General features: G+C 31.8%; 2 protein-coding genes across 2 annotated transcripts; both read right to left on the bottom strand.

Moving 5' to 3' along the window:
- Window positions 1-1,429: 1,429 nt before the first annotated feature.
- LOC136202820 (transcription factor MTB3) lies at window positions 1,430-3,350 on the bottom strand. Its single transcript, XM_065993734.1, is given in 3 exon segments — window positions 1,430-2,757; window positions 2,759-2,874; window positions 3,091-3,350. Coding segments are annotated over 3 exon segments (1,083 nt in total). The 5' UTR covers window positions 3,146-3,350; the 3' UTR covers window positions 1,430-1,845.
- Window positions 3,351-17,763: 14,413 nt separating this feature from the next.
- Window positions 17,764-19,418, bottom strand: LOC136203602 (uncharacterized). Its single transcript, XM_065994799.1, has one exon. It carries the CDS (start codon window positions 19,273-19,275, stop codon window positions 18,025-18,027), a length of 1,251 nt encoding a protein of 416 aa, XP_065850871.1. The 5' UTR covers window positions 19,276-19,418; the 3' UTR covers window positions 17,764-18,024.
- Between the last annotated feature and the right edge of the window lie 8,498 nt (window positions 19,419-27,916).

Here is a 27,916-nt window from a genome sequence, read left to right as displayed (position 1 = left end):
TGTGTTGGTTGATGAGACGAAAGGTGTGGAGAGGAAGTTGGAACTATGAAGACAAACTTTAGAATCTAGAGGCTTTAAGTTGAGCCGAAGTAAGATAAAATATTTGGAGTGTAAGTTTAGCGACGATATGAGTAGGGAGACAGGGACAATCACCATAGATAAGAGAGTTGTTTAGGCCTCAGATTGTTTCCAGCATTTAAGATCTATTATCCAAACAGATGGAGAAGTAGATGGAGATGTTGCACATAGAATCAAATCTGGTTGGGCGAAGTGGAAGTGCTACGGGTTTCCTTTGTGACCCCGACATGCCTAATAGATTGAAGAGAAAATTCTACCATACGGCAATCAGACCAGCATTATTATATGGTACGGAGTGTTGGGCAGTGAAACACTGTCACATTCATAAGATGTCGGTGGCAGAGCACTTGATGGTTTAGCCATGCAAGACGAAGAGCACTTGATGCGCCAGTTAGGAGGACTGAAGAGTGGCAAAGGGATGTAGTGGTGAGGGGTAGGGGAAGACCTAAGCAAACTTGAAGGAGGATGATCGAGAGTGATATGAGTTTATTAGGGACTGAGGAGAATATGGTAGTAGATAGGACATAGTAGAGGGAGATAATTTATGTCACTGACACGACTTGATTGCACGGTTTTATATGATGGTTCATGTTAGCCGTCCTCAAATCATTTCGGGGCTAAGGCTTTATTGTTGTTGTTATAACCATCAAACTTTAAAAATTAACATGAAAGAGTGGAAGTAAGAGACGAAGAGAGAGAAGAAAAGGTAAAATGAGTGTTAAAAAGTGTGAAGTTGAGTGATTTTCATATTAACTTTTAAAGTTCGATGGCTATTACATAAAAAAAAAAAAAGTAAAATTCAATGGCCATAGGTTTGATCACTTCATTATACCTCATTATACCATGTCATGAACCGTTTGAACTAAAAACTAGTTCAATTAAGACCCTAAAAAACCGCTCGAAGTCCACTTGAACCAACCGGTTAACCCTGAACCGGTTGATCCAGTTCTGAATGGCCCTTAAAATAAATGGGAAAGCTCTATGATTTCACACAAAATCTCTTTTAACCATTGGTTAATAGTACAAAGATGATACAATTGACAGAAGCAAATCACTGAACAGGGTTGTAATGTTTGGTGTTGTAAATGAGCCAAACCGCTCGTAAGCAATTAAACATTCGACTCAATAAAAGTTCAACCATGTCCAACTCAAATTTATAAACGAGAGCTATAAATAAACTGAGCTACTCATAAACAGTTCAATGCTCGACTCAATAAAAATTCAACCATGTTCAGCTCGATTTATAAACAAACCAAACTTGAACACGACAATAGCATTTATACTATAAAGTGGAAAGATTTCAAAACACAAAGGAATACTAACTTAAGACATATATCTAAAACAGAATATCTCCAAAAAATTTGACATTCCTACATTAATTGCTCAAACCAAATAAACCAACATATACAAAGAACATCTTCAGTTTTCTCCCAGCAGTTCTTACCTATATATTCTATCTATTTCATGGCATATTCCACAGCTGATAATTTATCAAACATGGCAACAGGATTTGCCTAATCTACATATCTGTGACAACACAAAGCTAGGGCACAACAGATCATTAGTGCATCATCATTTGCTAGTCAGAAGAAAGACAGTTACTTCCCTTCTGTCCGTTTCCCTGCTATGTTTTGAAGACTATTCCATTTCCGTTTCCATGCAACATAGCTATACAATCAGATCATTTAGAAATGGCTTCCTCCAGTTTCTCCTTCAAATGTCCAGCAGCACCACTTTGAGTCCGGACAACATAGCTATACAATCAGATCATTTAGAAATGGCTTCCTCCAGTTTCTCCTTCAAATGTCCAGCAGCACCACTTTGAGTCCGGACGGAGAAAGTGTGAATGATCTTCCCATTCTCAGCAGCGAATACATTGCAATCCGGAGCTGTAATTTGGTGTTCTCTGAATGTTTCTAGTATGTTACAAACTGGGTGAGAATCCAAAGGACAACTCACTCTAACAACTGCATCATCTTGCCTTGCTTGGAAATCAAAATCCGTCACTGCATTCACCTTTCTGCTGCTGCTTGTCATGTCCTTTTCGGTTTCCATTACCCTAATCTTCATCTGAAGATCGGTAATGTAGGTAATAGCATCACCAAGTAAAGAAGCTTTGTCCATCTTAGAGATATTGGGAACAACAGCTCTCAACGCGTAGAATCTCTGATTGAGTTTCTCCCTCCTTTGCCGTTCTGCTTCCACATGATTCAAAGGCTCTTCCCTTCCATTGGCAGGCTTTCTTCCTCTCTTCCTCGGTTTTCGTTCATCCAGCTGTGTTGATAAGTCATCCTTGCCCTGTTCCACACCAGCAATAACCGCTTCCGAGTTGATCATTTGATTGAGAAGTGGAAATCTTTTGGCTTCATTAGCATCACTTGGGCAGCCATTAGAAGCACTCCCATAAACTGAATTTGACCCCATTGCTTCTGCGTATGATTCTGACGAGAAAATCAATTCTTCTTCAAGCTTTGGAGAGAAGTTAATACTCATAGATCGAGATTTTGAACCACCTAGACTCAGTTCTCGGCCAAAAATTTTAGGGCACGCCTTCGGCTGTACAGCATTTGATCCCCCAGAAACGTTCTTTGCCCTTTCCACAAAATTATGCTCTTCCAGAATTGATTTTACTGAACCAAGCTCCACCTCTCCAGACTTAACCTGTAAAATAACTACAGTTTTGAAATCCGGCAGATCTGGCGAAAACTGACCCTAGTTGAAAATGCTCTAAACAACTAGCCGACTCCGATACCCAAATTGATTTACCAGACTTGTATGAGTGTGCAATGATATTTGCTGTATCACATCGAAAATTGAAATACATAGAAGTAAGGTAAAACATTCCCACATCTGAAACCCTATTCAAAATTGGAAGACAAAAAAGGGACCAAAATTAGGGGAAAGGCAGAATGGAAACCGAAAAAACAGAGCAGCATAAGACCGATAAAACGGAACTGAAAACAGGTAAAGAAAGAAATATATACAAAAATAGAAGTGTTACCGAAGAGGGACCTTCGTCGATCTGATCGGATTCTGATGAATCTCCATTAGCGTGCCATGATTCCATCTTCGGAAGCAGTGGAGATCCGAGAAAGGGGAAGAATCGTCAGAAATGGAAAGAGACGGCGATGGGAGTAGAGATCGGCGGCGAGAAAGGATATAGATTTGAGGTCAGAAATGAAGATAAGTGAGAGAAAAAAGGAAAAGAACAGAAAAAGAAAAACGCAGGAGAGAGAAGCGGAAGATGAAAAGTGAAAGAAGTCGGTGAGAAAAAAATCGTTAGGATTAACGTTTCTTAGATTTTGGTTTAACTTTTATACCGGTTAAATGGGTTGTGCACTTGGACCGGGTTATATCCATGTACTAAATTAGGGGTAACAATTACCATCGTGTTAATTTTCGGGTTAGTATTAAATACGTCAACTCTAATTCATCTCGTGTTATAATCGTATTAGTCTAATCAAATTAGTATCGATTTCATATCGTGTTTTCAGATTACATATAATATATCACTAATTTTTGACTCGTGCGATGCACAGATTCATCTTAATATATAAATATTAACAAAAATATAATTTAATAATTACAATTAATGATATAAATGTGCTATATAAATTAAATATTATTATTTATTTTCACATTTAATTTAAAATAATCTTTTTATAAATAAATATAATAATATGACTAAAGTTAATATATTATATTTTATATTATATTTTTTATTAGTAAAAAATAATGAAGTGACATCAGCTCCATCGTTACTGTTTTATATTATATATAGATAGATATGCACAGAATTAGAGAGATTTTAGGTATTAATTTAAATTATGTAGAACTTTTAGATATAGATATGTAGAGAGTTAGAGAGATTTTAGGGATTAATTTAGATTTTATAAAACTCTTAGATATAGTACGGATAAAATAATCTTTTTATAAATAAATATAGTAATATAATTAAAGTTAATATATTATATTTTTTATCAGTAAAAAGGGAGTAAGTGACACTTCAGCTCCATCATTACTGTTTTATATTATATATAGATAGATATGCACAGAATTAGAGAGATTTTAGATATTAATTTAAATTATGTAGAACTTTTAGATCTAGATATGTAGAGAGTTAGAGAGATTTTAGAGATTAATTTAAATTTTGTAGAACTCTTAGATATAGTACGGATAAAATAATCTTTTTATAAATAAATATAATAATATAATTAAAGTTAATATATTATATTTTTTATCAGTAAAAAAGGAGGAAGTGACACTCCAGCTCCATCGTTACTGTTTTATATTATATATAAATATAGATATCCAGAGAATTAGAGAGATTTTAGGAATTAATTTAAATTATGTAGAACTTTTAGATATAGATATGTAGAGAATTAAAGAGATTTTAGGGATTAATTTAAATCCTGTAGAACTCTTAGATATAGTACGGATAAAATAATCTTTTTATAAATAAATATAATAATATAACTAAATTTAATATATTATATTTTTTATCAGTAAAAAAGGAGGAAGTGACACGTCAGCTCCATCGTTACTATTTTATAATATATATAGATTTAAATTATGTAGAACTTTTAGATATAGATATGTAGAGAGTTAGAGAGATTTTAGGGATTAATTTAGATTCTATAGAACTCTTAGATATAGTACGGATAAAATAATCTTTTTATAAATAAATATAGTAATATAATTAAAGTTAATATATTATATTTTTTATCAGTAAAAAAGGAGGAAGTGACACTTCAGCTCTATCGTTACTGTTTTATATTATATATAGATATAGATATGCAGAGAATTAGAGAGATTTTAGGGATTAATTTAAATTATGTAGAACTTTTAGATATAGATATGTAGAGAATTAAAGAGATTTTAGGGATTAATTTAAATTCTGTAGAACTCTTAGATATAGTACGGATAAAATAATCTTTTTATAAATAAATATAATAATATAGCTAAAGTTAATATATTATATTTTTTTATTAGTAAAAAAGGAGGAAGTGACACATCAGCTCCATCGTTACTGTTTTATAATATATATAGATATGCAGAGAATTAGAGAGATTTCAGGGATTAATTTAGATTCTATAGAACTTTTAGATATAATATGCAGAGAATTAGAGAGATTTTAGAGATTAATTTAAATTTTGTAGAACTTTTAGATATAGTATATAAATTAAATATTATTATTTTATTTTCACATTTAATTTAAATAATCTTTTTATAGATAAATATAATAATATAATTAAAATTAATATATTATATATTATATTATATTTTTTATCAGTAAAAAATAATGAAGTGACACCTCAGCTCCATCATTACTGTTTTATATTATATATAGGTATGCAGAGAATTAGAGAGATTTTAGGGATTAATTTAAATTATTTAGAACTTTTATATATAGATATGTAGAGAATTAGAGAGATTTTAGAGATTAATTTAAATTATGTAGAACTCTTAGATATAGTACGGATAAAATAATCTTTTTATAAATAAATATAATAATATAACTAAAGTTAATATATTATATTTTTTTATTAGTAAAAAAGGAGGAAGTGACACATCAGCTCCATCGTTACTGTTTTATAATATATATAGATATGCAGAGAATTAGAGAGATTTCAGGGATTAATTTAGATTCTATAGAACTTTTAGATATAATATGCAGAGAATTAGAGAGATTTTAGAGATTAATTTAAATTTTGTAGAACTTTTAGATATAGTATATAAATTAAATATTATTATTTTATTTTCACATTTAATTTAAATAATCTTTTTATAGATAAATATAATAATATAATTAAAATTAATATATTATATATTATATTATATTTTTTATCAGTAAAAAATAATGAAGTGACACCTCAGCTCCATCATTACTGTTTTATATTATATATAGGTATGCAGAGAATTAGAGAGATTTTAGGGATTAATTTAAATTATTTAGAACTTTTATATATAGATATGTAGAGAATTAGAGAGATTTTAGAGATTAATTTAAATTATGTAGAACTCTTAGATATAGTACGGATAAAATAATCTTTTTATAAATAAATATAATAATATAACTAAAGTTAATATATTATATTTTTTATTATATTTTTTATCAGTAAAAAATAATGAAGTGATACCCAGCTCCATCGTTACTGTTTTATATTATAGGCAAAACACATTATTTGGCCCTTAACCTATCCAAAATTTGTGTGTTTAGCCCCTAACCTATTAGTTGGTCACATTTGGTCATTTACCTATCCGAATTAGTAAAATCAAACCCAAAATAGATGGAAAGTTAACTCAAACAATTTATTATGGTATTAGTAAAAATTTTGAAATCTCATTGAGTCTAAAAGGATATTTTACATCCCAACTCATTGTCTTCTTCAATTCACTTTCACGTCCCAGTTTATTTGCAATAATTCCATACCTTTTTCCAGGTCTCAAAATCTCTACTATTAACTACCCAAATTTTTCATCTTCTCTTCTTTTTTTGTATACAGATTTCTTTGCTTTTTGATTATTCATTGGATATAATTACAATACAAGCTTTGTTTCCTAATTATCAATTCAAAACAGTTATTTTTCAAAAAAAAAAAAATATGAATCTCTCTCTACAGTTTTCATTATTTTATTTAAGAAACCTGAAATCCTTTTCTTAATTATCTAATCTGTTTCTCATTTTCATTCCTTGCTCTGTTTCTTAACTTCAATTTTGATGGGTTGTGAAACCTCCAAAGAAAACCGATGCCGACACTGCCGTCCTCCTTATTCATCGGTGCAGATTAACATGATGCTCATCAAGGACACGATGGGAACGAATGAACTGTAGAAGAGAAAAATCGGGAGAATCGAAGGAATCCCAAAAGAGAAGACATCCGGAAAGAAGAAATCGCAGAACACGACTGAAATGATGGTTGCGGAATGAAAGACGAAGATAGTGGGTTGGGATGTAAAATATCCTTTTAGACTCAATGATATTTTAAATTTTTTATTAATGCCACAATAGATTGTTTATGTGGTAACAAAATCAACTTGAGTTAACTTTCCATCCATTTTGGGTTTGACTTTACTAATTCGGATAGGTGAGGGGCTAAATGTGACCAAATAATAGGTCAAGGACTAAGCACATAAATTTTGAATAGGTCAAGGGCTAAATGATGCGTTTTGCCTATATTATATATAGATATGCAGAGAATTAGAGAGATTTTAGGAATTAATTTAAATTATTTAGAACTTTTAGATATAGATATGTAGAGAATTAGAGAGATTTTAGGGATTAATTTAAATTCTGTAGAACTCTTACATATAGTACAGATAAAATAATCTTTTTATAAATAAATATAATAATATAATTAAAGTTAATATATTATATCTATATATAGTATAAAACAGTAACGATGGAACTGAGGTGTCACTTCCTCCTTTTTTACTGATAAAAAAATATAATATAATATATTTTTTTTTGGTTCATAAGGGTATCCACCGTCGACTAGGGGTGTTCATCGGTCGGTTCGGTCTGAAAACCGAACCGAACCGAAATAACCAAAAACCGAATAGCCTTAAAAATAATAACCAAACCTAACCAAATAATAATAAATAACTGAACCGAACCGATCGAATTATTTCGGTTGGTTCGGTTCGGTTATTCGGTTTCCTTATATTAAAAAATTTCATTAACAATTATTTTTATGTAAGGTTAACATTACACCGTTAATAATGTTGTTGGGTATTTACTTATATATACAACAATTTTTATTTATATTTTTCTTTTTGGATTGAAAGAAAAAAAGGATAGAAAGAAGAAAACATAGAAATTTTATATAGAAACGAAATGAATCTTAATTCCAAATATGAATTAGTGTACAATTGTACTAAATTGGTAGATAAACATTAACTAGACCAATAATATAATCAGTTACAACCAATATGAATTAGTGTACAATTGTACTAAATTGGTAGACAAACATTAAATAGACCAATAATATAATCAATTACAGGCAATCCAAAAACTATCATGCTTAACAAAGATTCTAATAATATAATTCTAAATCAAATATAACTTAGAACAATAAATGACATATACTAATTATATAATAAATCTAATTTGTAATTATATTTAACTTATTTCGGGGGTTAAATGCACCATTGGTCACTGAACTTACGTGGTTATCTTAAAATGGTCACTCAACTTCAATTTGTCTCAATAAAATCACTCAACTTTGAATTTTGTCTGAATTAAGTCACTATAACGAGTTTACTGATTAAAATCATCGAAATGATGACATAAGTGATACGTCAATATGAGACAACTCATATTTCTAACCGAAATGACACATGATATCCACATATGCGCTACATGGCTATCACGTGTCGATTATTTTTATGGAAAAAAAACTAAAATTTTAGTTCTTTTTCATAAAAATACCCGACATGCGGCTGTCACATTTCGTTCCGGTCAGAGATTTGAGTTAACTCATGTTGAGGTATCATCCATGTCATTATTTCGATGCATTTTAACCACTAAAATCGACAGAGTGATCTAATTGAGACAAAACTCAAAGTTGAGTGATTTTATTGAGACAAATTGAAGTTGGGTGACCATTTTGAGACAACCATGTAAGTTCAGTGACCTATGATGCATTTAACCCCTTATTTCGGTCTGTTCGGTTAATTCGGTAATTTTGATTTAAAAACCAAACCAACCGAAATATTATAAAAAATAAATCCGAAACCGAACCTAATAGACCGAAAACTGAACCAAAAAAACCGAAATTCATCGGTTCGATCGGTTATTTCAGTTCGGTTCGGTTTTTGCACACCCCTACCGTCGACAACAGTGACTATCCCTTTCGCAGATGGTTTACACATCTATGGATGGGACTGCTGGCCACGAAAATTCTTTCCATTCCCAAAGAAATATAATATAATATATAATATATTAGTTTTAATTCTATTATTATATTTATCCATAAAAAGATTATTTAAAGTAAATGTGAAAATAAAATAATAATATTTAATTTATATAGCACCTTTATGTCATTAATTGTAATTATTAAATTATATTTTTTATTAATATTTATATATTAAGATGAATCCGTGCATCGCACAGGCCAAAAACTAGTTTTATATTATATTTTTTATCAGTAAAAAAGGAGGAAGTGACACCTCAACTCCATCGTTGCTGTTTTATATTATATATAGATATAGATATGCAGAGAATTAGAGAGATTTTAGGGATTAATTTAAATTATGTAGAACTTTTAGATATAGATATGTAGAGAATTAAAGAGATTTTAGGGATTAATTTAAATTCTGTAGAACTCTTAGATATAGTACGGATAAAATAATCTTTTTATAAATAAATATAATAATATAATTAAAGTTAATATATTATATTTTTTATTAGGAAAAAAGGAGGAAGTGACACATCAACTCCATCGTTACTGTTTTATATTATATATAGACGTACATACATTAATGACTTCTACAAATATAGACTATTTAAAAAAAATATAAGCCAGATTTGGATTAGTAGGATAACACTGGCTATCAAAAGTCCACTATATCATGTTAGAGATCTTGTAATGTGTTTATAAATTAGATTTTATTTTTATTATCTCTATTAAATATGACTTCTAACAAATAACATTATAGGGGTTTGAGTCGTTTTGCAAGTAATAATTATAATTTTATAACTTTTATTAATAAAAGTGACATGTAAAGACATGACATAGTAACCCATAATTCAGAAATTCGTGTCTTCTTCGAATTAACATATCAATCCTAGTCTGATCAAAAAATTTGTGTGTTAATTTTATTTTCAATTCAAAAATGGCACATTGCCTGTTAAGTTAAAATTCAAACACTAAAATTGCATGTCGATTTCGTATCGTGTAATAGGATTATGTGTACTTTTGACACCTCTAAATGTTGAAACTACTTTTATTTAGTCAATTTTATTCATCCCCTCCATTTCAATTTCTCACGTCAACAGAACCTATAACAAGTCCAAACTAGGTATTTTATTATTATTTTTCAATCATGTGCAAATATCTGGTTCACGTGTCGTCCACGTGTCTTTTTAGTGACTGTTATTATCAAAAGCTGAAAAAATGGATTACAAGAGAAATCAAATGTAAAGTTGAATGATTTTGATGTTAAAAAATTAAATTTTATAGCATTAATATTCTATTCCTCATACTTAAAGGACTATGCGTGTAATCAACCCTTCGAATATTTTGGACTTAATAAGTCAGTTGCGCCTAAAACTCATTTGTCCTCCTGAACTTTCAAAAGTTCCAAATGACTCCCTTTGTCGAATTGTATTCAATAACCTTATATTTTGTCCAATTGCAACTCTCTATTCTTTTCCAATTGCATTTAATAAACTCAAAATTCCAATTGGCCTGCGAATTTTTAAAAGTTCCTAATTATTTGTCTATACATGGCGAGCAATTTGACATGCTTTCTATTTTCTACATCTAACAAATTCTATTGAGAAATACGAGTTATTGAGTGCAATTAAATTAATGCAAATTCATTTAAATCTTTTAAATGTTCAGAGAACAATTAAAATTATGGGCTAAATACGAAGAGCAATAGATATATCCAGCCAAGAAAACTACGTTAGAACTATCTTGATAAAGCATCATGTTTCGATTTTGATTTACAGAAACATAGACTTATAATTGTAACATCCTGTCAATATCATGCAGATATTATCCGCTTTGGCCCAAATCCAACGTCTTGGGTCGTACAACTTTAAAACGCGTCTGCCATAGTTGTTAAATCGAGATTCGACTCGTGACTGGAAATCTCATTTTGTGAATCGGGACTTGTGAATCGAACCTAACGTAAGATTCAGATCAAATTCAAAAAATTATAAAAACTAAGATATTAACCATATTTAACTTTAAATATTAGTTTAAAAATACAATTTTAATAACTAAATACAAATTATATCAAATTATCAACTAAACATTTAAATTAAAATTAAAATTTAATGCAATCCTAGATATAATTGAAAGAAATAATAGAGGAGAGTACACTTAAATAACAAATAGTAGAAGCGTAGAGCAGAGTATGTTAAATAGAAGAGGGGAGGTTTGAAATTTATAAACTCAAGAGTGGTTTTCTGTTCCATAACTTCTTATTATTAAATAATAAATACTGTTAATTCTTATTAGTTCTTATTAAATAACTTCTTCCTCTCCAGACGTTTTTATGTTTTTAGAAATGGAAAACAATTTTTTTTAATGGTGTCATGAATCGACCGAATCGGTGGACTCTGCCGATTCGGCCGAGTCACCACCGATTCGGCCGATTATGTCCGATTCATGAAGAATTCGAGTGGTACCATAGATACAACTCGAAATCTTCATAAACCGTACGAGTACTCGCGGCTCGTACGATTCTAACAACTATGACGTCCGCATGTATTGAATTATTATCTTACTAATCACCATCCCTTAAAGCCGCTCCTTACTCAGACCTTCTACTTGGCACTACCCACTCCGGACTGGGTCATTACAGGTCCACCAATTTCCGCTTGGTTCGTCCCCAAACCAGACATTGTACGCGAAGAGTCAGCTCTGGTACCAATTTTAACTTGCTGTCCCAATACCGTGTAGATATTATCCGCTTTGACCAAAATCCAACACATTGGGTCACACGATTTTAAAAAATGTCTCCATGTATTGAATTATTAGCCCAAGTCACTCTCTTCATTTCCGATGTGGGATTCAGTTCATTCCTGCCCCTCGTCACCATCCCTTAGGTCGCTTCTTGCTCAGACCTTCTATCCTGACGCTACCCACTCCAGACCGGATCGTTACAGTAACCTTACTAGACAGGTCATTACATTTCGAAGGTGACGCATGTATCTTGTTGTTAGTGACGAGACTGTGACAAATTCGCGACAAATTCTCTTGGTGAATTCTTTGATTTTTTGCAACGTTCATTATTCTCCTTTTTCTTATTAGTTACATATTTTACACGTGTAATGGAAAGAAGAACAATGAGTAGATGTAATTAGATAAGTTAGATGGAATTCCTCTCAATTTCAAATTAAATTTCAATATAAGGTAACGTAGATTTATGCTTTAAGTTCAAAAGACATTCATGTAGCGAATCATGCTTTAAGTCTGTGTTATTTGTGACTGAAAAAACTGAAATGAACTAAATGCTACTGAACTAAATTCTATTGAAACTGAAATAATAATATAATCCTTTAAGAATAGCAATAATTAAAATAAAAATCTCATAAAAATAATAATGGTTCTAATAATAATGATATGATGTAGCATGAAATCGACTGAGTTTTAATCGTAAACTCACAAAGAATACTATCTTTTCAAGCTAAACTTGAAGGTTGGATAAACCCAAAACAAGGATGAACCTTGAGCTCCAATGGAGGCTTGAGATAAATTTCATAAAAAGTTAGGTTTCATTACAAATAATGGAGCTTATATACTCCAACAAAATGGGTTTCTAACAAAACATAGGACAAGGGGTAGGATGAGAAGGTAAGAAATAATGGCAACCTAGTAAATATTGGGTGATGGCAAAACAGTAATTAATCAAGGGCAGGATTGGTCCCCCCAATGGTAGAACTTGGAGGAGAAGTATTCTCCTGGCAGGACACGCCCCGCGTGGGTCTTGTTACGCCCCTCGTGACTGAGCCACTGAGATGGGAGAGCCTTCGACGCGCACTTCACGCGTTTCGTTCCGGATTCACGCCCCGCGCATTGGAGCCTCTGATCCTGGTGGTCCTCGCTGATGGACTTCACGCGAGGCGCCCCTGGTGGTACGCCCCGCGTAGTCGGCCTCCTGGACAATCTTCACTTCGGACTCTGGTTTCACGCCTCGTGTACTTGGAGATGCGCCCCGCGTCATGGATCTCCTGGACAATTCTTCGGCAAGGGAGTCCTTTACGCCTCGCGTCTTATCGAGCACGCCTCGCGTGCCTGGCTGGTTAGCCCGACTCTCGCTGTCCTCGTCTCTTAGCTTTGAGCTCGGGCTTAGGGACAGGATAATAATAATGAAAAAAATAATTATAATTATAATAAGTAATGATAAATTACTGAACTGAACCGATTGATACTGAAATTAAGTAATAAAAAAAAGGGTCTAACTATTATTGGAAACTGGCCTCTCATGAAAAGCTTCTGGATCCAATTGTTCTTTAACTAGAAATTTTATTATTGACCACGATCAATACTAATCCATCAACTTGGAAAATGACATATCTACAGTTGAATCGACGTGACATTATTTGAGTGGACATGACTCCAATTTTAAATTTGGTCCTCTTTAACACATACTCCATCAAAGAATTAAATAAAAAAAAAGCAACAATTCAAAGTAACATTGTTGTTATTTGAATTCACACATTAAAAATGACAATCAAACTGTGTGTAATACAATACACTTGAAGATCCATACATATGATAAACCATATGACAAAATTAATAAACAAAACATATGACCAAGGGTGAAGCTAGAATAAAATTTATTAGATGTTGAAGAAGATGGGAAATTGAAGTTGGAGTTAGTGAAGTAATCCCTTCAATTAATGTGTGAAACTTCATCCGTCGCTGATGGACCAAGCGTCAAAAGACCTCCCGACAACTTTATTAGTCATGTTTCGCGGACAATCATTTTATTTCACTCCGCGAGGTGGAAAGAAAGAATTATAGGTCTCAATAGCAGTAAGGCCAAGTCCGACACTTGCACCAACAAATGCAAAAACCATCCAAGGGCTACTAAAATGATCATTCAACCATTCCGTCATCCATTTCTTCGTCTTGTTTTGATAACGTTGATCAATCCCATTTCTAGCCTTTCGAAAAGCCTCAGGATGAATTACCAAATACTTTGATATTTCATTGAACAAATCCGCCACATCTTGATCGCTTCCTAAAGAATTTAGAAGTATCCCTTTCGACCGGAGCTCCTTCACATCCTCCGCTTGGTCAACTAGCGAATTCAAGAAAACAATATAAGAACTAACTTGGAAAGCATCATTAGGTGTATCTGGGCACGACTCGTAGGCTGCAAGGTTTAGCAACAAAGATTTTGATAGGTCATCTATGAGTATTGGAGGAAGACTTAGATACCCGTAAAAGAAACATGACTTGTATGTTATATCGTCCAAATTGCTACTTTCACTTGGCTTGAAGTGGACCCCGACATTGTTTAGCTCTTTTGCAGATCGATAACGATACCATTTTTTACCTTGAGATGATGAAGGATTAGCATTTCGCTCCGTGAATTGGGTATGGAAAAGTTCGACAAGATGGAGAGGTGGTTTGGGAATTGCATTTTTTGGATCAACGTTATTCGTTCTGGTACGAAAACATAGACATGTATTACCCTTACATTTCGAAGCAATTCTTTTCCCGACGGTTTCATCTTCGTCGGTAATGGGTTTCCGACGAACAATCTTGACGAATTCTTCGATTTTTGTCACCATACATTCTTCTTCTTTCTTAGAATACCCTTTCCTCAAGTTCATTAATACCTCAAGAACCGAAAACGGAACTTGATTCTCCAACAAGAACAAATCCCGAATCACAAAACCTATAAGATGCAGTTTCAATCCCATTCCTTTTTGGTCCAACAAACAAGAAATGAAATGGAGGATGAAACACCCATCAAGAAACATCATCTTCGAGAACTTCTCGTCGCTATTAAACTCTTCCATCACCGATCCCTCGTACAAGTTTCTTATTTCGTCAGCATTAATCGCCGTTGTGTACATTTCTTCGGAGTAACCCGGAAAATAGTGGCTCTCAAATTCCAACTTGAGCTTTTCCATCTCCATCAATTCTAGTTTTCCATGGTGATAAGGACCAATCGAAACCACCATTGGAGTGTACGGATCGGGTCCGGATTGGATCCCTCGAAGCAACTGCGGAACTTTTTCGATCTTTCTCGAAGTACTTTCATTAGATATTTGAATTTTTATGTGTCCTTGAATTTGGGTAATTTCTGTTTCAGCCATTGGCAAGTTCTGATTCAATGATGGAGAAATTAAAACTAAGCTTCCTTAGTAATATATTTATTTTTTGAATCTCTCATAACAAACGTGACAACTAATTATAAACCTTAAAGAAATAAAGGGAATAAGAGAATCTTTCCCTTTCTCGGCATCTCAACTTCCATATATAACTTTGGATAAGCTACTTTATTTATTTTTCTTTTGTAGTACTAATAAATAGAAGTGACACTCCTTTTCATGAAGTTGGTTCTTGAAGTAAATAAACAACTAATGGGATAAGAAAGAATAAATATTTTTAATGTCGTCGGTAAACTAACGTTTGCAAATAGAATCAATTTTATCTTTAACTATAATTATACTCTACGCAGTCATGAATCTCGTTATCTCTAGCCACATGTATGTTTCGTTATTACTCATCAGCAACAGATTAAAGACGTGTATACATGTATAAAAATTTGAAAATATCTCATGTGTATATGTTATTTTATTTGGTGCAGACTACGGGATAATTTTTTTGAAATTTTCAAAAAAAGTTCACATGTACGTATGCATGTTTTTGATCTGTTACGAATAAGTAATAATATAAGGATGAGTAATAATATAAGGATTTTGCGGGATCTACAACTCAACATTTTGAGGACTTAAAAAAAAAACTTCATGTTTTGTCTACATCAATAATTAAAGGTTTAATACCTCCACTGCCCTTGAACTTTTTGTTACTTAGTTTTCTCTATTTAATGGCCAACCTATCAGCTCTCTCAATTTAAAAATTGCTATACATTTGACATCTTTTGTGGCTACATGGCATTAAGTACACCTCTCATGATACATTATGTATCCACTACAATACACCTTCTACATCCTGATGTGAATTCTTCTTATAAAAACCTAAGGGACACCGGAGTGTTACATTTAGTGAGTTGAGGGAGCTAATAGGAGGCTCAAGATGAGTGAGAGCTAATCAATATCATGTAAGTATATAAAGGAGGCATGCAATGTTAGATTTGTTGAGTTGAGGAGGCTGATAGATTGGCCACTAAATAGAGTAACCTAAGTGATAAAATAAGACAAGTTCATGGGACAAGAGGTATCAAGTCATAATTAAAAATAACATAAAGCTCATTTGGCCCTTAAACTATAGGATTAAAATCAATTAGCTCCCAATTTATACAAATCACCAATTAAGTCATTCACTTATCCAAATTTCATCAAATCAGTCCCTCCTAAAAAGTGAAACCCACTTTATGATTAAAATATATAAATTTGACCACCATAAATAATTTAAATGCATGCATATTAATAGAGAGAAAAAAATATTCTACTAGAGTTATCAATTAATTTTTGGATTTAATTAATCTTTCACATAAATTTAGCTAGGGGTTTCCAAACCAAAAAAATAAAAAACAAAAGAAAAAAAAGGTTTAAACTCAATATTCAAACAACTTCATTTTCAACTTAAATATCACCACAACATAAAGTAGATCTACATTTCTATATGTTTCAAGTTTAAATGACATTCGCATATCAAGCCATGTTAAAGATGATATATTTCGACCACTGAATATTTGATAGTCTTCCTCGATGAGGAATACTCTGACTGTAACAGCTCGATCCGTAATAGGTGGCATCGGGATAAAAAGTTTGAATAATGAACGGTCTTAAGGGATGACAATGAGAGCAGGAATGAATTGAATCACATATTGAAAATGTGAAGAGCGAATGAGGTTTATAAGTTAGGTGGATTTCTAATACATGTAGACACGCTTTAAAGTTGTGGCCTCCAATGTGTTAGATATAGCCCAAAACGAACAATATCAACATGGTATTGGGCTACCTTCTACACTGACACTAAAGTCAGTTTTGATCTTAAAGAGATGAGAGAAAAAGCAATAGAGTTTTGAAATGCTCAACCATGTAATGAAATCATCCGTTAGTGAGGAGGGTCCTGTTCCCTTATATAGAAGCGGAAATTCCTAATCTAACTAGGGGAAAACCGACATGGAATTCCGAGTAAGGACTCCAAGAAAGTCGAGATTCCTTACTAAAGAATGCTATCTACGCGCATTGAAGACTCCTAAAAATGATAGGAATACGATGTCCCTATATTTAGAAAGGAGGAAGCTTATGGAACCGCAAACTAAGTATTAGGGAGAACGAGATAGAAAATATGGTGATACCAACACAAAAATATTTGGTCAGTCCATTCCGTCGGTGATAATGTTTTTTCTTGTAGTGATTACACGTACTCCATCAAAAATTAAAATCAATAATTCGCAGACAAAAATGACTCAAATTATTTTTAATACATTTCATCGATTAAACAAACTAACTACAAGCAAGATTGTAAAAAATGTTAGGTGATTGTCGAGCGGACATGACCCTCAAGGATTATATCAAATTTGTATTTTTGTATTTTCTTACTTGTTAATAAAAAATTATTATAAATGCAATTAAAATATGTGTTATACTATCGAAAAATAAAACTATAAAATGATTTAATATAGAAAAACATATATATTTCTAACATATATCCTTAAAAACGTATCAATAACAATATTTTCAACACTAATATCATTGAAACAACCCAAACAAGTAAAAAATAGTGTTTACAAGTAATATAATTCACTAAAAAACTATGTAACAGTGTCCATAAAATCTTAACCATATCATGTAAACAATAGTAGATAACACAATTAAACCAAAATATCCGAAAATAATAAATAGAATTCACCAACAACCATGCGATAATGTTCAAAAGTGAATTATAATAAACACAAAAATAAAAAATAAACATTCTTGTTATGATCGTTTGCTCAAAAAATGCTCAGTGGACGGAATCAGAGAAAATCAGATCGACTTCTCAATTTCAATTAGGCGTCGCTAAACAGACTAATCAGCCGATTTCTCGAACACATATGCAACAATTGTTTTGATATTCCCTACGATGGAAAGACCGAAACATAGGTTTGAATTGCAGTAAGAACAAGTGCAAAAGTTGCACCACCAAATGCTAAAATGGTCCAAGGGCTATTAAAATGATCATTCAACCATTCTGCCATCCATTTCTTGATCTTGTTCTGATAACGTTCATCGATCCCTCTTCTCACTTCCGAAAATGCATTCGGATGAAGCACCAAAAACTTCGATATTTGATTAAATAGATCCGACACTTCTTGATCGCTTCCTAACGAATTCAGAAGTATTCCTTTCGATCTTAGCTCTTTCACATCCTCTGGTTCATCGATCAACGAATCCATGAACACAATGTACGAACTTATCTGGAAAGCATTGTTCGTCGTCGACGAGCATGATTCGTAGGCAACGAGGTTTAAAAGTAGGGATTTTGATAAGTCATCTATTACTATTGGAGGAAGGCTTAGATATCCGTAAAGGAAATATGAACTATATTTTACGTCGGTAAAATTGCTAGTTTTGCTTGGTTTGAAGTGAATACCGACGTTTCTAAGCTCTTTTGCAGATCGGTAACAATACCATCCCTTACCTTTATTAGCACTAGAAGAATTAGGGTTGGGATTAGGGTTTCGTTGTGTGAATCGGGAATGAAAAAGTTCGACAAGATGGAGAGGTGATTTATTAGGATCAATTACATTTTCTACATCGAGAGTTTTCGGTTTAGATTGACGAAAACAAAAACTTGTAACCTTACCGAACATCTCATTCCATTTCGTACAAATATTTTTACCGACGGGTTTGCGTGAATCCTGTTCGTCGGTAATGGGACTGTGACGAACTTTCGCGACAAATTCTTTTATTTTTTCCGACGTACATACACATTCTTCTTCTTTTTTAGGATATCTTTTTCTCAAGTTCATTACTACCTCCAGCACCGAAAACGGAAGCTGGTTTTCCAACAACAACAAATCCCGAATCACGAAACCTTCAAGATGCGGTTTCATTCCCGTCCCGTTTCCGCCCAAGAAACAAGAAATGAAATGGAGGATGAAACATGCATCAAGAAACATCATCTTTGAAAACTTCTCGTCGTTGTCAAATTCCGACGGCACTGATCCGTCGGAATAGAATTTTCTCGCTTCACTGGCGTTAATCGCGGTTTTATACATTTCTTCATTTGAATCTGGAATATAATTGCGGGCAAATTCGATCTTGAGCTTTTCCATCTCCATTAGGTCTCGTTTCGAATGGTGGTACGGTCCGATCGAAACCACCATCGGAGCGTAAGGATCGAATTCGTCGGTAGATTGGATTCCCCGAAACAACTGCGGAACTTTCCGAATTTTGGGTTGTTGATTGTACCTTAAACTCTCATCATCGATTTGAATAGTTGTGTGTTCTTGGGTTTGGGTATTTTCTGTTTCAGCCATTGATAAACAAAGAGCTTTGAAGTAAAGTTATTATTGAGTTGTTTATATTTAGAATGAATTATAAATTCCCAATTAGTGAATCTTCAATTGCTTCCGTACTAGGCTTCTCTTGATTCCAAAAGAAAAAGAAAAAGGAAAAAGTGGACTTGATATAGTAAAATAAAAGGAATTCGAACAATAGTATTATTTTATTTTACTTTTTAAAATTGTTTACAAGTATCTAAAATCCATTCGCAGAAAAGTTTACGAAAGTACTTACATATTGCTCTATTTATTGAGACTTACGGCAACATGAATCAAAACGAGGTGAGGATGTCACATAAGTCGTTCCTTTATTGTTGAGTTTATCTAGTAACAAATCTAGGATTTACTGTCTTTTATGATTTATGGGTGATAAATTGATATTTTTGATGTCTTTACATAAAAAATTAAAAACCCGTATACAGTTTTCATAGAATTTTTAGCATTTTTTGATGACCAGTGGGTGCTTAAACCCCTCAAGCCTCCCTCTGGATCCGTCCCTGAGTTTATCCACGTACACATATTAATTTTTGTTAATGTTATGTTCATTTGACTGGCAAAACATGTTAACTTGCTCATATATATGGAGAATTTTCAATGTTAAAAAATAAGGATGTTTGGACCGTCTAAGCGTTCGAAATCGAGAATCCATTTCGATTTTTTCTACTTGTTTTCATAATATAATTTAAGACTTTAAGGATATTATTTGTGTACATTATCATTTTTTTAGTATTTTTAATGATATTATTGTTGAAATGTTAATGTTTGCACAATTTTTAAAGATATATATTACTATAAATATACGTGTTTTTCTATATTATTTTATATTGTTATTTTAAATAGTATAATATATATTTAATTGAATTCATATAACAATTTGTTTATTAATAAATAAAAAAAATACAAATTCGATTAATTTCCGAGTAATGCTTGATTAATCCTCAAGGACATTGTCCATCCAACTAACCTAACCTTTTTTATAACCTTAACTTTTTTTTTATAATTTCGGCCCATTGGAACTTACCAACTATTAATGATATTGTTGTGGCTTAATACATGATTTTCCTATTGAACTTGTCCAAAAAACTTGATTGGTTCCTGAACTTTCAAAATATCTCGATGGTCCCTTCAACTTGCATAAAATGTCCAGTTAGCCACCCGAATTTGTTTAAAATGTAATCAATTAATCACCTGGTTTACAAAATAAATTAAGTTTTTTTTGAAAAGAAAAAAAATGAAGTTAAATGTGGAAGATATATTACATCTTTTGTATTCAATTTAATTTTTTTTTTTTTACGATTGGGTGATTACTTCAGAAGATAAATCAATTTTTTTTTTGGACAAGTTTAATTAAACAATATATTTAGCCTATTTTATTGTTAATGCAACTTTATTAAGTGGTTCTATTAAATAAGAATAAATAATGCTGTTGTTGCAAGTTATTCTAAGTTAACGTTTTTCATGGTAAGAAGCAGAATAAGTTTGTTGTTTTCCTGGGAGACAACACTAAAATTGTTTTAACTATTTTAAGGACTAGATTCGAGTCTTGTGTAAGAAAAGAATTAAATTAAATAAAAAACTATAGGAATTTTACTTTTTGGTAAGGTTTTTATTTTTTTTCTTTATCAAACCCAATAAACTAATAAACAGATAATATAAATATACAGTAATTTTCACTTGAACACTAACCAGGTTTATGAGATGTAAATTTAAGATGTATGATTGATTTAATTTCCACCGTATGATTTTAATAAGTCTAGATCTAATAATGATTGACCAAATTTGGCCAGTCACTGACCAGATGAAACTACCTTATAAATATAATATCTATATATATATAAAATTTATAATGAATAAATGTAGACTGAAATTAATTAGTAATCAAAAGAAAATAAAATAAACTTTCAAATTTTCATGAAAATGTAAAATACAAAATCATGATGAACTCAACTATGGTATACATATGGATTTGCTTAAATCGTTGAATTAAAATAGTTCAAGCCATGAGTTATCAGTTCTAGAGATAGCAACGGGTACTGTATCCGTGGGTACTCGACACTACTCGATCCTAATGAAACTATTCGTACCCTATATAAAATGGTATGAAATAGGCATTAGATCAAAACCATTACCCGTGACGGGTATGAGAGTACCCCCAGGTATCTGGTACCCGTCATAAATCTTTTATATGTTAAAAAATATTATTGTTTTTAAGATAAGACGTGTGATTCAAACCTCAACCTTTTGTTCTTCAATTATTGAGTGACACCATTAAGCTACTTTATTCTTATTGATTAAGTTTCAATTTATTCAATTTTTAGATAAATGATTTGTTAAATTTAGGGCTGGGCACATTTCGGTCCAGTTCGGGGATTTAAGAATCTCCAGGATTGGATTGAACTTCGGAGATTCCTAAAAATGAATCTCCAGGATTGAATTGAAAATTTCGATCCGGTCCAATGCGGAGATTCGGGGATTCGGTTCCGGTCCATCCAGTACAGTTATTTACGAGTTAAATAATAAAATACCTATGCTTTTACCAAAAATAAATTAAAAACATAATTTACAAGATAATAAATATATAAAATTCTTAATAAAAAATAATTAAATAACATGTGTTCACAATACCTAATATTAATTTCAACCTAAATAAAGTAATGGTGAACCGAATTGCTAAAGAACAAATAGGTAACTTAGTTTCAAGATTAACAATTTTAATATCTTAACACATGCAAATCTTAAGAAATGCACAACTTAAGCTAAACATCAACAAATTAAAGTACAATAGCAGAAAAAATGTAACCAGATTCTAATGAGTTAAAATTCAATAACAGAAATCAAAATTTGACTAAAATCAAACACTATCAAATTAATTGATCTATTTTGATTGTCATATGTACACAAAATTTAGGATTTCACTAATAACCAAAAGAAATAGTAGGAGAAACAATATTTGAAATTGAAATTGCAGACAATTAGATTTCAGTTTAGAAAGGAAATTAAGGAGATGATATCAGAACTAGGATTATGGTGAACTAGGATTTTAGAATAGGAAGAAAAAAGAATGAGAATAGATAGAATAGAGAGAAAAATATAGAAGAAGCAAAAAGAAAGATTTCATTAACCAACTGCATAATCAATTAGTACCAGCTGATTATCTTAAATAGGGAACGAGACAAAAAAAGTACAGTTGGCCTTACAAATCATCGCCCTAATAATTCTAACATACCTTAAATAAGAATAGAAAATATAACATACCTTTTTTTTTTTTTTTTGATAAAATATAACCTACCTTAGATCACCCTAATAATTCTAATCCACCGTAAATAAGAATAGGAAATACAACCTACCATAAATAAAAATAGGAAATACAACACTTCACTAAAGAGGAAAAAATAAAACTTCATATAAAATATAAATTTAATATGATAAATCTTCAGTTCTTGCAATCCAGTTCAGTCCAATCCAATCCAATTCGGTTATCGGTCCAGTTCTTTGATAAAAAGTCAACAGTGCACTTCGGTGCAGTTCTTTGAAAAAAGTCAACAGTTCGGTCCAATTCTCGATCTTTTTACTCGGATATTCGGTCCAATCCAGTTTTTCCAAGATTCGCACCCAGCCCTAGTTAAATTTATACTTTGTTAAATTTGTAATATTTTTTATTTTATGTATTGATTCTTAACAGGTAAGGATACCCGCGAATTAAATGGGACGGATATTAAATGCAAAAAGTATAGCAGTTAGGGTAATGGGACAGGTACGAGTAGTTAAACAATAAATGGATAATTGTTTGGGATTGACACTAACCACAGGTACCCTACCATTACCATCCCTAATCGGCTCAACTTGATCGGACATGTCACAAATCCGGAATAATGCGTCCTACCTTTCTATATAAAGATTAAGCTGTCAATCTCAACACACGTGGTAAAAGTAGCGGTCCACTGGACATTGCAAACTATCCAAATAATGATGAAAACATTATTATATAAAGAGAAGACACTACATATTCTACACACATAATATGAATCTTTTATCAAAAAATACTAACTTAAGTATCAGTGTCACACCCGACCCTAAACGACCTCAATCGGCATCGGACATGAAATAGAAAGATTATAATCAATACTTAGAAGTCTCCAATTATCCAAATATCATTATATTACAATTAAATACCAAAGTTCTAACCATAATTCTAACAATAAGCAACAATTTCCGATCCTTGCCTAATCGGTCGGTAACCTTCTCTCTATCATGTACTTTCTCACCTAAAAACATTAAAACATTTAAAAAAAAGGTGAGATAAAAATCTCAGTAAGAAACTATCAACTATAAAAACCAACTTTACTTAACATAGCTACATATATACATTTATAAAGGGATTTAATCAAAACCTTAAAACGAATCAAAACAAATAAACGTTTCATCAAAACAATTCATAATCAAATAAATGTTTTATCAAACCAAAACCAACTCATATTCAATCAAACGTAAAACCTTATATCAAAATCAATCGTAACCGAAAACATAATCCAAATGAACTTAAAACATTGTATCCATCCTCGAGTTTCTCCCCTTAAGTATCAATCCATAATCACATATATAGTCAAGACGTCTCTTAACATTGCCTATCCCATATGGTCTTACCCAACACTTCACTGCCATACCCAATAGGTCTTCAAACTGTATACACAGGCCATGTCCCTCACTGAACATGGTCTTCAAATATAAAACCACCGATCCGGATAACTCTCGATGGATATAAAATCATAAAATCATAACGTACTCAAATTTCCTTTTACAATCAAATTCCAAACTATTTCATAACCATAAATCATTTGGCTTCAATTAGCCCTTTTGTATTATAAAAATCATATTTGGACTTCAATCCAAAATAATAACAACAATAACCGCAATCGATTTTTCAATCCAAAAACAATTCGTAAGAAATCATCAAATTCATTTTGTTCAATATATATATATACATTGAAACCAAAAACATATATGTATATATGTAAATCAACCAAATTAAGCCTTAAAACGGTTCAGAGAAAACTGATGAATTTGAAAGGAAAGGAAAAGAAAAAGAAGATGACGATGAGTCAGATAAATTTGGAATATATATCCAAATTTGATAAATATCACATTTGATTCTCTATCTTTCTATAATCAAATTATCCTAAATTTTTAATTTACACATAAAACCATCAAATTAACTCCAAACTTTTTCTATAGCACCAAATTAATATCATATACCCAATAATTATAATATATATTAATATCAAAATATAAATTTTAAAAATTTAGACACGGACGTGACAATCAGAATGTAGAATGCAGAAGTTAGATACACAATTCTACTCTAACATTATTGTTTTATACGTGAATAGAAGGACTTCGTCAAGGAGCTAACAAGGAATCCCTAAACTATACATTTATTGACATCAAATATTTATTTTTTAATTAGGGATAAATGATTTATTAGTCCTTATATTTTTAATATTTTACTTTAGTTCTATTAAACAGTTTAGTTATTCCATCCATTTAAATTATTAATTTGTCATTTACTTATTACAGGTACATTACATTTTTGGTACCTGAATTTAATATGTTTTCACTTTGAAACCAAAATTTATGTTTGTACTTGTTGGTGATATATTTTCGAAATATCCCGGTTTCAACCTTAGCTTTTGTGAGTGATTGTGTGGGAGTGCCAGAGAAGTTAATTCCTAATTAACTTTTATTGGTTTCGTTTGTAAAATGTGAGTTAAACTTCACTTCTAACAACTAAACGATTGGGCGAATAAAAATCCTTCTTGGGTGCCTAGCTCCAAGACAGAAAGTTTAACTAGCTAAAGCAATGGTGACTAAAATGAAATCAACACAAAAGATTTAGGAATTTTTTCATTTTTTTTATTGATTTTGTGAATATTGTTTTGATTACAGATGATGGAAATTGGAAACGAAAGCAATAATTATAACTGAAAACTATGTTAATTTTGTAGAGAAATTACGTTTGACAAAAGCAATTAATCGTAAGAATAAAAATATTGACAAAAGCTGAAATTGAAAATGACAAACTTGAACTTAAAAGTGAATTGATGATTCATCGGTGTCTGGAGCTGAACATTAGTCTCGTATTGTTTATCTTTGATTCGTCCGTTGACCCAACTTACAAAGTCATCACATGGTATGTGGAGTCATGACTTGGCATGTCATGAAGCTATGAAACATTTTGCCTTTAAAGATGTAATTCACGAGTCATGTGAAGTATTTGACACATTGTGTGGACTTTGTTGATTTCAGGAGACACGATTTTGCAAATTCATGCTTCTTTGGTCGTATGTATAACTTCTTCACACGACATGTGGATTTCATCACACGTGGTGTTGTAGGCTCTTTCAGACATGATTTCTTTGCCCCGCATGTGCTCAATTTGTCTTGTCTCGCTCCTTTACATTGTGTTTGCGTGAACGTCTCTCAATCCTATCAAATAGCATTATTAAGCCCCACGTTTCTTTATGTCTTTATAATTTTATTTTTATTACAAATAGAAAGTGACTGAACACGGTTGAAAGTGAGTAAAAATGGATGAAATTTAATGAAAGTGGGTGAAGGATTTCTATTTGTTAATTTATTTAAAAAGTGCATTAATTTAAAACAGTATAATTACACAAAAATACACCGTAAAATACACAACAAGATAGAGATAAAACTTTCCTATCAGACTCTACACAATTATACTTTAAATTTCGAATTCTCATTTTTTCCCTTGTTTTTATTCTATTTCCTTATAATTTTCAGTTTATCAAGCAATTAAAAATTTCAGCTTTTTGACTTTTATATTTCAGCATCCTTACAATTTCGTGCTCTTCTTGCAATCCATTTATTATTCTTTGGGTTATCTCTTGATAATCTAGACCTTAAGGAATTATTCGGTCCCTATTATTCATACCAATCAAAAGTCAAATTTGGTGCATTTTGAATTTTGTGGGTATTATAAACCGCTCATACACTTATAATTTCATTCTTTCTCCAAAAGGGCCACAACAATATCAAACATGTTATTTATTTATCGCTAATAATAAGTAAAGGAAAAAACGTAATTTAAATCGATAGAGATATTAAACTATTGAATACAATAATAAAAATGAATGACCTTATAATTTATTATTAAAAGTACGAGCACTAAACAATATCTTACAAGAAAAATATAGAAACTAATAAATTATTTCCCGTTTAATTATAACATATGTTTCCTATATTTTTAAAGCATTATACACAACAATAACAAATTCTGTATTATTCAACAACTTTTTCTCTGTTGATCTCACTAAATACCTATAGTAAATATTGTAAAAAGTCAAACTTATAAAAGCAAAAAAAAAAAAAAAAAAATATCACTTGATCTTCTTAAACTTTTTTTACTAGTATTCCAACCTTTATATTATAAAAAGAAAATATGATAACAGAAATGAATAGTATAGGTAAGATTGACATATAAGATTTTTTTAATAGCGTATTAAACTATAAAAATTCCTAATTTATAAAATAAAACATTTAATGAGAGTGACCTGTCGGATCCATCTGCCTTATCAGAGTTTTTGAGGCGATGACCTAAACCCGCCGACATGATCTCTCCTCCGCCGGCCACCGACGTCCACGCAGATTTTGCGATTGCGCACCTGTTTGATAAAACCTCATTTGCTAAGTTCTCAATTGCAGATAGACAGCCTGCTTCGAGCTCTTTGCTGATGTCCTCAGAAAATCCATTCCGTCCACTTCTATTCCTTCTCTGAAGCTGTCAACGGCCATCCCCAAGCCGACGATACCGATGGTCTCAGAGGAAGGAGGATTCAAGGCAGTCCGAATTCCTCAATCGATTTATGAGGAGAGGGTCAAAGAAGTTCAATTCTCGGTAATTGGACGGATTTCACTAAATAAAGGGGAAAAACCATGGAAACACGCTGAGCTTAAACAGAAGCTTAATTAGGTATGGAAGCGAAACCTTGACTGGAAACTTATTTCGCTTGGAAAGGGATTTTATCAGATTGTCATGCCGGATGAAAATGCTCTTCAATGCATTTGGGGACATGGAGCGATCTCCCTTAAGCCGGGAATTATCAGATTCTCGACTTGGACCCCTAGTTTCAATCCGGAGCTTCACAAATCTACCTCGGCGCAGGTTTGGGTAAGACTCTATAATCTTCCTTGGGAATTCTGGGATACCAGAATCATTGCTAGTATTGCTAGAGCTGTTGGTGTTCCGATTAAATTTGACAATAACATTGTTAATGGTGAATTTGGGCATTATGCCAAGGTGCTTATTGACGTTGAGTTAACTGGGGATATTCAGGATAAAATTCGGGTTGACACTGATAATCATAAACAGTGGGTTTTCCTAGAATATGAAAATCTACCTTTGTTGTGCACCCACTGCTCTGCCATTGGCCACTCTCTTGAGAAT

Source organism: Euphorbia lathyris, chromosome 8 (assembly GCF_963576675.1).
Source record: "Euphorbia lathyris chromosome 8, ddEupLath1.1, whole genome shotgun sequence".
Lineage (NCBI taxonomy): Eukaryota > Viridiplantae > Streptophyta > Magnoliopsida > Malpighiales > Euphorbiaceae > Euphorbia > Euphorbia lathyris.
This window is presented reverse-complemented; position numbering and strand designations above follow the sequence as displayed.

Coding starts and splice junctions, on each gene's coding strand:
- LOC136203602 (XM_065994799.1), bottom strand. CDS start 19,275: ATGGTGGTTTCGATCGGACCGTACCACCATTCGAAACGAGACCTAATG.